The sequence below is a fragment of the Sciurus carolinensis genome, chromosome X (assembly GCF_902686445.1).
Source record: "Sciurus carolinensis chromosome X, mSciCar1.2, whole genome shotgun sequence".
In the NCBI taxonomy this organism is placed as follows: Eukaryota; Metazoa; Chordata; class Mammalia; order Rodentia; family Sciuridae; genus Sciurus; species Sciurus carolinensis.
In genome coordinates this window covers 130,442,092-130,452,491 of record NC_062232.1, presented here as the reverse complement: position 1 = coordinate 130,452,491, position 10,400 = coordinate 130,442,092, and the positions used below count along the sequence as shown (strand labels likewise).

General features: G+C 50.1%; 1 protein-coding gene across 6 annotated transcripts; it reads right to left on the bottom strand.

Annotated features, from left to right (window-relative positions):
* Positions 1-433: 433 nt before the first annotated feature.
* On the bottom strand, positions 434-8,845 carry Tafazzin (tafazzin, phospholipid-lysophospholipid transacylase). 6 transcript variants are annotated; one of them, XM_047536898.1, is made up of 10 exons: positions 8,441-8,845; positions 8,152-8,280; positions 7,106-7,151; positions 6,774-6,859; positions 2,742-2,822; positions 2,619-2,660; positions 2,319-2,381; positions 2,111-2,163; positions 1,612-1,689; positions 1,253-1,493 (listed from the first exon to the last, which is right to left on the bottom strand). In XM_047536898.1, the coding sequence occupies exons 1-10, from the start codon at positions 8,547-8,549 to the stop codon at positions 1,392-1,394; spliced, it is 789 nt and encodes a 262-aa protein (XP_047392854.1). In that variant the 5' UTR covers positions 8,550-8,845; the 3' UTR covers positions 1,253-1,391. The 6 variants fall into 6 exon arrangements, with proteins under 6 accessions (XP_047392851.1, XP_047392852.1, XP_047392853.1 ...); XM_047536895.1 differs by lacking the exon at positions 2,111-2,163 and having other exon boundaries at positions 434-1,493; XM_047536896.1 differs by lacking the exon at positions 2,111-2,163 and having other exon boundaries at positions 434-1,493; positions 8,469-8,845.
* Positions 8,846-10,400: the final 1,555 nt, after the last annotated feature.

Here is a 10,400-nt window from a genome sequence, read left to right as displayed (position 1 = left end):
TACCCAGGATTGAACCCAGGGATGCTTAACCACTGAGCCACATCCCCAGACCTTTTGTAAATTTTTTGTTTTGAGACAAAACAAAACTTAGACAGGACCTAAGTTGCTGAGACTGGCTTTGAACATGCAATCCTCCTGCCTCAGCCTCCCAAGCTGCCGGGATTACAGGAGTGTGCCACTGTGCCCAACTAGCTTTGTGTTTTGAAGCAAATTCATTACCTTTGCAATGCCTCCTTTGCAAAATTAATCTCTACTTTTGCAATGTTGTTATAGGGATTACAGACAATAACTGAAGCTTTAAGTGACATGCCCACTGAGAGCTCAATGTTCATCTGCTTAAGTGATCTCCATGTGCTCAGGAATCTAAGGGTACTGCCTTCTTGTCCAGCAGGTCACCTCCCATCCCATACCTATAGAGAGGCCACAAGCACAATGGCACAACACAGATGCTTTATTATTTAAAAAAATCAAAAACCCAGACCCCAGGACACGAGGGATACCAAAGCAGAAAGGATCGAGAAGTTGGTGGGCCCTGCAACTGGGGCAAGCAGACACGTCTCAGGCCCTTGCTGCAGGCTCTACTCGGCTAGGCTTGACTTCTGGCCAAGGAGTGTTCTTCCTGTGTGCAGGCCACCTGAGGTCTGGCCCTGGCCCATTACAGGCCCTGCAATAGGGGAAGCTCAGCAGAAGGAAGACATGGCCAATATTCATCCCTGAGGAGGTAGTGAGCAGCTCCTGGATTGGCAAGGGTGGGTGGGAGTCAGGCTGAGGGGTCTTACGGACCTCCTACCACAGCTCCAGACAGGCCACCTGCTCCCCCACGCAACTACTTGCTCACCTGCCTGCTTTGCTCCCTCCCAATGCCAGTCCCTGGACAGAACATCAGAAAGCAAGAGGGAGACCCCCTGCCTGTTTCTTCCTCCCTTCTTGGCCAAGTGGGAGGAACTGCTGAGGCTTCCTCTTGTTTTATACTAGGGATTGAACCCAGGGGTGCTAATACCACTGAGCTACATCCCCAGCCCCTTTTATTTTTTATTTTGAGACAGAGTTTCTCAGTTGCTGAGGCTGGCCTGGAACTTGTGATCCTCCTGCCTCAGATTCCTGAGTTGCTGGGATTATAGGCTATGCCTGGCATTGAGGCCCTTTCTTTAACTGATGAACCATGGAGGAGCTACATAAGAGGGCACCCAGTAGGGATTATGAGATGGTCTGTCTTAAGACTATATCTGAGCTAAAGCATCAGTCCATCCCTCAGCCCCAGTTCTGTGAGGAGCAGGAATCCAAAGGCAGCACTGACAGCCTGCCAGGCTGGGGCTGGAGTCCCAGTAGTGCCTCTTCCCCAAGCCTCAGGGGACCCAGCAGGGTGACCCTGGGGCCAGGCAGAGTGGTGTCTATCTCCCAGGCTGGAGGTGGTGGTGGAGCTGCTCTGCCTGGGTCTTCAGGCGCTGGAATTCCTCCTGAATGAAGTCCGTCAGGGCTTTGCGCATCTCCACCTGCAGGCAAGGATGGGGCTGGCCTGCACCCCTTGGGGACCTTGGTCAAGGTGCCCTGGGAGGCTGAGAGGGCTGGGAGGGCCAAGGACAGCTATGGGGGGTCTGGGAGAAAACTCACAGCTGACTTGTTCTCCGCCCGGAGATGTTCTAGCATGGGCAGTGCACTGAAGGGCTTCCCAATCAGCACGGTGATTTTCTGTGGGGAGGTAGCCACCAAGGATGACAAGGAGCAGGGAAGCGCTCACAGCCCCAGCCCAAGCAACCTGGGAAGCCAGGGTCAAGTCCTGCCCCTGTGTGCTACACACTCCCTCAGGTCACTCCCCCTCTTTCAACGAGAAATTGGGATCGGCAGCATCCAAGGGTCAGCCCAGTCCCAGGACGTGTTCTACAGACGACCTCTAGTCCCAATCCCAGGGTCCATTCCTGCCCCAATTGTTTTCCTGTTTTCATCCTAAAGGCCCTGGTACTAGTAAGTCACTATCTATGTTCCACTCGGTCCTCCTGCTGGGACCTCAAGTTCAGCTCCTCCCATATCTGTCCTCTAATGTAGAGTGGGAGACACAGGGCAGATGGAAGGCAGGCAGACAGACAGATGTGGGTCAGCAGTGCCTACCCACCTGGCCAAAGCGGGGGAAGTAGGGTGGGCTGTTAGGAAGGACGTCATTCATTCCTGCAGCACAGTGGACAGAAGGCTATATGTCAGAGGAAGCAAAGCAGCCTACAACCAAAGGGAGACTGGTGCCCTCCACGCCAGGCATCCTCTCTCTGCCACTCCCAAACACCATCTATGGAAAACTCTCTTCCTCCCCTTAGCCCTAGGCTCACCAACATGCCACAGTGGCAGGATGATGGGGTTCAGATGACACTCAGCAATCAGGCGCCCAATTCCTACCCAGGGAAGAAGCAGAAGTGTCGGCACAAGCTGGGCTAAACTTCCCTGCCAGCCTCTGGACAGTGCCACCCCTATTGTCCCCCACTTAAAACCAAATCATGGGCTAGCCCTTGTCTCACTATCTCTCCCCTTCCAGCTGCTCCTAAAACACCCAGCCAGAGTGGGAGGAGTCAGGGGCCCACAGGGCCATCCTGGGGTACAGAGGTCATTGTGGTCAGGGGCCAGCAGCTTACCCCACTTGAAGCGCAGGAACTCAGAACTCATGTTCACTTTACCTGGTGAGAGAGCACAGAAGCAAGGCTTGGGAGCTGGTCCCATGCATGCTTGGGGGCCTTGACCCAGCCAGCCCTGCTGACCTTCTGGAAAGATGTGTACCCAGTCCCCATGATTGAGCTTCTCCAAAATGAAGTCCATCCCCTTCTGGTAGACACCGTCTCCTGCAGAGAAAGGCCTGCCCCCATCAGTCCCCATTGTCAGGAGGCAGGAAGCTTGCCTTCAAATGCTCTTCAAACCTCCTCATGCACTGGGGACTCTCTCTCTCAGTTCCCACTCACTGGGACAGAGGCAGCAGCTCAGGGGCTTACCTCCTACTGCATCAACCAGAGATACCCTCCAATGGCTGTTTCCAGGGCGTGATCTGCCCTGGTCACACTGACCCTTGACTTTCTTCGTAGAACAATATCCTCTCAAACTCTATTGCCTGTTATGTATAAGGCAGCATCTTCCAGAACCATCTCCTACTGAAATTATGACCTTGCCAATTCCTCTACCTGCCTATGACCATCAGCAGCTCCCCTGCTGAGTCACTGCAGACACACACACCCTTGCTGCATCCTCTCTGATTCCAAGTCAGCATCCATCCCACCCCAGCCAGGCCGCTGGCTACCAGTTAACAGCTCCTAGAGTCTCTCCACCTCTAACACCCTGACCCAACGGCAATGCTGGAACAAAGCAAATTCCTGATACCCAGCCTTATGTTGGCCCCGGATTCTAAGCAGCAACTACTTTGGGGAATCAAAGCCAGTTCTCACAACCACTCTTCACAGGACACTCACCTGAGGCTCTAGCCTCTGCCATCCCTCCCTCCTGCTGGCCTCTTCCTTTCAGGGCTCTATGTCCTCTCTTAGAGAGGCATGTTGGCTAAGGGGAACATTCCATTAAACATACTGTATCATTAAGAGCTTGGGAAAAACTCAAACTTGCTAGACTAAAAACAGTGGAGTAGAGCTATTACCAATGCTAGCGACTTTGTACCTTGGAGATATTTCAAGACCATAATCTGGATCCAAGAGAAGACAATACAAACCTGGACCCAGGTGGCCCAGCAGGAAGCTACAGCTCAGATGTGAAGCCTACAGCTCTATGGTGGCTCACAACCCAGAGTTGCCTGGACACAGTAAGAAATCTCATCCATCTTGATGATGGAAAAGTAACCATTGGGTATATAGAACTGGGAAAGAGGAAGCCAGGGAGGTTCAAGAAATGGGATAAATATCTTCATATTATGAAGTGGGGAGTAAAGAAGCCCTATCACAAGAGACAGATAGACACTGGGACTCTCCGTCTAATGCACTAAGAAATGGATTTTTAACCTATTATTTGCAAGATTCTTTGGAAAGTGCTAGTTAAGGATCCAGGAGTCTCAATCTAACCTAAATACGGACCTGACACATCAGTTCACTTAGAGGCTAGGGCTGGGGAACAATTACCCACTGGAGTTTTCTCAGGCACAGAAAGAACAGTGGTTTCCCTACTTGGGATCTCAGTATACTGTAGGGGAGTGGTCACCACAGGTGCTGGCTCCTTGTCTACCCAAACCCCCTGGTGCAACCTATCCATTGAGCTTGGAAATGGGATGTAAAAATAGTACTATGCCTCGGGAGCAGCATTTCGCACTTTTTAGTTTTTGCAAATGCTATTTTTCCTCTCTTGTGTAGCTTCCATAAAATCACTTTAGAACTAAAACACTATATTACTGTCTTAGGCTTAGGAGAAAAGGGAATTTTTTGCAACAGAAGCAAAGTGTGCCAAATATTTCTTTTGCTTCAGTCATGTAATTAGAACTCTGCCGTATATCAAACACATCTGATAAATAACTTGTTCCTACCCATTTTCTCTCACTGAAGGTGCTTGGGATTAAGATTTCACTTTCTGGTTTGTTGCTGTTGTTGTTTTGGTTTTTTGGATTTTTTGTTTTTTGCAGCACTGGAGATGGAATCCAGGGCTTCATCAATATTACGAATGCACTCTACCACTGATTTACATCCCCAGCCCTCATCTTTTGTTTTTAACTGTATAAGAAAACCTAGATACAGATGAAAAGGAATGAAAACAAGACTGGAGGTGTAGCTCAGCATGCAAGAGGCCCAGGGTTCCATCCAGCACCAGGGGAAAAAAAAGAATGAAAACAGAAGTGCTCACTGAAGGCCTCTGTCTGAGCTTGCAGATTGGAGGAGCTAGACTCAGAGAAGGAGGTAAATAAGCAGAGCAGGATGTGATGAGCAGTGCCACGATCACAAGCCAAGTTATCATGGCCTCTGTCATCTCTTAGAGAGAAATGGAAATAGCCTCCAAAAGCAGCACAAAGTGAAAGCATTCCACGCAGCGCCTCTGGGGACAGGGACTGGGTATGTGGAGTGAGGCGCTGCAGCTTTCCACTACAAGCCCTTCTTTATTACTTGGGATTACTTGACTGGGTTTTGCCATGTTTTACTTTAACCAATGGAAGTAATAATCTCTCTCCTGACCTCTTATATGCTTTATTTCCTTCTCTCTCTTCTTCCTCACAACCAATACTCTGGAAGAGTGGCCACCACTACTATTTCTACTACTCACACTGCAGAGCCACCAGCTGTCTCAGGCCACAGCAAGCCAGCTCCTGTGGTTATCGCTCCATGAAGATGGCTTATCAGGGGTCACCAGTGATTTCCATGGTGCTACAGACCATGGCCCAGGCGAAACACATAGTGTCATCTTTGACTTCTTTTCCTTGCCTCATCCACACCTGATCTATCAACAAGTCCTGTCAACTCTGCCTTCTGAGCATAATCCAAAGCAATCTCCAGCTATGGCTGTTTGTGGTAACTTTCAGAGGCTCAGTCACAATTGTTCTGCTGCCAGAACTACTGTGACAGCCCTGAACCAGGTTACCTGCCTCCACTTGGTATTTGCTCCTATCCAGCAGCCATGCTCTCTGAACCACAGACATAAGCATGTTGCCACCCTGGTGAGAGAACAGAGTCCAAAATTCTTTTACTGATTTATTTTTGTATTGGGGATTGAACCCAGGGCCTCATACATGATATGCAAGCACCCTACCACTGAACTGCATCTCCAGTCCTTTTTAGTTTTTTTAGTTTTGAGACAGGTTCACACTAAGTTGCCCATGCTGGCCTCAAACTTGCCATTTTCCTACCTCAGTCTCCTAAGTAGCTGGGATTGTAGATGTGTGTCACATGCCCAGGAGAGTTCAAAATTAACAGAATTATTCTAGAATCTTCACATTCTGTGCACAACCAACATTTTTTATTTTTCTCTCTTATCCCTTCAGCATCTGGCATGTGTTTGCATGTGTTTAGAATACCTTTCCCTTGCTGGGTGCAGTGGCACATGCCTCTAATCCCAGCAGCTCAGGAGGCTGAGGCAGGAGGATGGCAAGTTCAAAGCCAGCCTCAACAACTTAGTGAGGCCGTGTCTCTAAATAAAATACAAAATAGGGCTGGGGATGTGGCTCAGTGGTTAAGTGCCCCTTGGTTCAATCCCCAGTCCAAAAACAAACAAACAAACAAACAAACAAACAAAAACAAGAATACTTTTCTCTTCATTCTCTGCTTAGAAAAATTCTGCTTCCCCAGAGGAAAAGAGAAACCTGGATTTGAATCTTGGTTTTGCCACCTCTCACCCTGTGACCTTGGGCCAGCAGTTTAATCCCTCTAAGCCCTGTTTGGAGAATGGGGATCAAAATGACCCTACCTCCATGGGTTCCCAAGAGGTATCAAGTGCTCAATCCCACACTCTGAATACCACAAACTTGTTTCTTCTCCCAGAAACAAACCCTCTGGCCTCTTAGTACATGCCACTGCCATCATGAACTACTGATACCACACTGCCATCAGTGAATCTTTTATCAACCTCCCTTGGATAATGCTTCCTTGAATTCTCATGCCAGAACTCTAGGTACATACAATCCTTGGGCAGCTATGAAGAATTGAGGATTCTACAAGAAGCCATCAGTCCTCCAGCAGCCTTTGCTACCTCTGCTGTCACTCAATGGCTTCCCTGGCTTTCCAGTTGCCTGTTCCACCAGCATCCTGCCAAGAGAGAAACACTAGCCACCTGCCTGTCTGTCCCAAGGAAGACTTGGATAGCCCCCAGAAGGAGAAGCTCACCTCGGCACACAGGCACACATTTGCCCAAGCTGAAGAAGTGGGAGTGTAGCTCCTTGGTGAAGCAGATATCTGCAGCAGCAGGAGTCCTGCAGCAAGGATGGACTGAGTCATCTCTGTCTCCCAAGCTCCTTACTCCCTGTCCCACCCCCAGCACAATGCCTGCCATCATTGGCTTGCAGAATGGAGGCCCAGGAGAAGGGCCTGCAGGGCTCCACCCCATGCCCTGCCTGGACTGCTGGATGCCACCTCCTGGGCAGAGTAGGAGGAAGGCAAATCTGGGCACAGACAGGTGGGGCCTGCAGGCCCACATTGAGGGGCCCATTCTTCCTCACCAACGCATCAACTTCAGGTTCCAGATGTGGCGGAGTTTCAGGATCCCTAGAGAAGAAGAGAAAAGGTTTTGCATCCCAACTCACCTGGTTTCCCAGGGAGTGTCCTTTTCTGTCACCCCTTTGCAAGGAATGACAGACAAGGGCAGCAGCAGTACTATTTCTCTACAGGCCAAGTATAATCTTCCAGATTCTTGGGGTGAACCCTCAAGTTCCCCTTGGCTTTTACCACTCCCCAACTCTCCATATCTTACTCATCACTGAGTCTGATTTGCTTACTGATAAATTTTGACAAACTCCCATTCTTCTAAACAGCTCCCTTTATTGTCACTGTGACCACCCTAGTCCAGCTATTGCACAACTTCAAGGCCTCCTTGCTGGCCTCCCTGGATCCATCTGTGGCATCTTACAGGCCATTCTTACATGGCAACCAGAGTGAATTTTCAAAGGTTCCAATCTGACCAGGTGGCTCCCCATGACATCTACAATAGTGTAACTCCTCCATTCAGCAGTGGAGACCCTGGGCACCCCTCCACTAAAACATCTGGTGACTGGGGGCAAACATCAGTCAACAGAGCATAAACTTCTAGGTGGAGCAACTGGACTCTCAAATGAGGGTGGTTGAGAGGTACAAAACCCAGCCAGGGACAAAGCTAGAACCAGGTTGCAGATCTTACAGCCCCCAGCCCAGAGCTTTCTTGACAGGATACCCCTTGGTCTCTACAATTTCTTCCCAAGACTCTGTGGGACCTTTAACAGTTTAGAGGACAGAGGGTTCTACAATGTGACATCAGAGTAAAAAAGCTGTCAGACCTTGCCACGTGGGTCACTTCCTCACCCCTTCTAAATTTAAGGCCCTCAAACCACAATCCCTGAGAGGATTCTGAAGGGGCCACAAATCAAACTTCCACTGAGGCAGAGCATCTCAGAACAAAAGAGTGCCAGGGCTAAGCAAAGAGCCCAGTAAGAAGTGAATTTGTTCTGCTTTTGTTTGACCAGGTCCAGCTTCTTTCCCTGCCTTCCTGTGCCCAGCACACTGGCCTGGGTACCCCAGAGATGAGGGTCATCCATGCAGGACTGGTGATTGGAGACGGTGATGAGGGGGGTGGCAGGGCCTCGGTTCTCGATGAGCTCGTACAGCACCTCCTTGTTGTGGACGGTGAGGTGATTCATGTACTCTGGAGGGAGAGGGGGAGTCTCCGTCTTAGCCTCCTCCCCACTGGCCTGAGGCTTACCTCTACCAGGCTAGGCCCTGCCAGTGTCCCCAACCCCAAGCCCCAACTCTGGCCAGGCGTGGGAATACGTGACAGACCCTGCCTTGGCCTCAGGCCCACTCACTGGTCCAGAAGCAGCTGTAGGTGCCCACCAGGCCCATGACGACGCTGCTGGCTAGTGTCCAGGTAAGCGGCGGCACCGCGGGGAATGGCCATTTCACTTGCAGGGGCATCTCCTCCGGCCCCGCCCCTGGGCCAGGCGGCAGGACACTCCCCCTGCTACTGAGCAGAATGTGGGGCCAGTGCAGTCGGTGTTCTCAAACCGCTGGAGAGGGATCTCTGATAGGCCCGCGCACAGACCGGCGCCGCGGCTTGGCGCGACAGGGGACTGGACGAAGGTCACCTCACGGGTCTGGCCAGAGCCGCGCCTGGCCCGGGTATCTCGCCACCGGGGCCAGAAGCCAGGGTCGCAGCGAGAGACGCACCCAGAGGGCTAGCGGTAGCAGCCAGCGGCCCCGCGCACCCGCCGGAAAGCGAGCTGGAGAGAGCGCCTGGCTACCGGCCAGCTGTCGCAAAACTTTCCCAGACCGCTTGACGGCAGAGGGGGCGGATCCACACCAGCCCCGCCCCGCCCTGCAGGAGTCCTGATTCGAGACCGCCAGGGGGCTGCACTTCCTTTCCGCTTAGTTCAGGTCTCTGGAGATGACATGGGTTACGCAGCACGACTGTCTGAAGCCACTCAACGTCTGGGCTGGCGGAGCCCTTTCACTGTATTGTTTTCCCTTTATTTTGTATTATTTTATTTATATATTTATATATAGCACTGAGAATCGAACCCAGGGCCTCACAAGGTGGTACAAGCCTGTAATCCCAGCGACTCGGGAGGATAAAGCAGGAGGATCGCGAGTTCAAAGCCAGCCTCAGCAGCTTAGTAAGGCCCTAGGCAACTCATTGAGACCCTGTCTCTACATGAAATACAAAATAGGGCTGGGGAGGTGGCTCAAGTGCCCCTGACTTTAATCCCCAGTACCCTCCCCCCCACCAAAAAAAAAAAAAGGGCTGGGGATGTTTCAGTGACTAAACATCTCTGGGTTCAGTCCCTGGCACCAAAGAAAAACAATTCACATAACAGAATTAACTATTTGGTAGAATTTTAGGTGATATTATATTACATATAATATATAACATAATGCATACATACAATATTGTATATTGCATTATGTAATTTTACACAATTATAAACATACACAATATTTTATTGTACTGGGGATTGAACCCAGGGGCGCTCAACCACTGAATAACATCCCTAGCCCTTTTAAAAATATTTTATTAGAGACAGGGCCTCGTTCAGTTGCTGAGGCTAACTCTGAACTCATGATCCTCCTGTCTCAGCCTCCTGAACTACTGAGATTACACGCATGTGCCATTGTGCCTGGCTACAGTTTTATATAATTACAATAGTATGTGATTGTACTATAGATGTATACATGCATGTATAGAGTGTAATATGTGATAGGACATGTACTATATAGCGTAGTAAAATATACAATAAAATATCGTGTTTCATATATGTACAGCGTGGTATTTTATTCCCTTTAGTACTTTCACAACGCTGTGCACCACTGCCTGTAGCTTCAAAACGCATTTATCACACCAAAAGAAAATCCCATCCCTGTTGAGTGCATTATTTATTTGTTATTTACTTATTATTTTTTTATTTTATTTATTTCTCTGGTCCATGTTGCCCATAGCCATGGCAGGAGCCTCCAAACATGCCATTGCCAGCCCAGGGCTGCCCGAATGCCCACAATATTCCAGAATAGTGACCAAGGGAGGAGGCTATGAGTAGCTGGAATTTTTGCTTATTGAGGATTGAACCCAGGGCGCCCTACCACTGAGCTACATCCCCCGCCTTTTTCATTTTAAGGAACGATCTCCGCCAAATTGCCCAGGCTGGCCTCGAACATGCAATCCTCCTGAGTCGCTGGGATTACAGGTGCGCGCCACCACCCCTAGCCCTTAAGTGCACCCTGAGCGGTTACTGCTGCTCACTGGCGGAAGCCACACTCTGGTGACTCACAGGC

Coding starts and splice junctions, on each gene's coding strand:
- Tafazzin (XM_047536895.1), bottom strand. CDS start 8,549: ATGCCCCTGCAAGTGAAATGGCCATTCCCCGCGGTGCCGCCGCTTACC. Junction 7,152..8,151: donor GGATGACCCTCATCTCTGGG/GTACCCAGGCCA, acceptor CTTCTTCTCTAG/GGATCCTGAAACTCCGCCAC. Junction 2,661..2,741: donor GGTACACATCTTTCCAGAAG/GTCAGCAGGGCT, acceptor CTCTCTCACCAG/GTAAAGTGAACATGAGTTCT.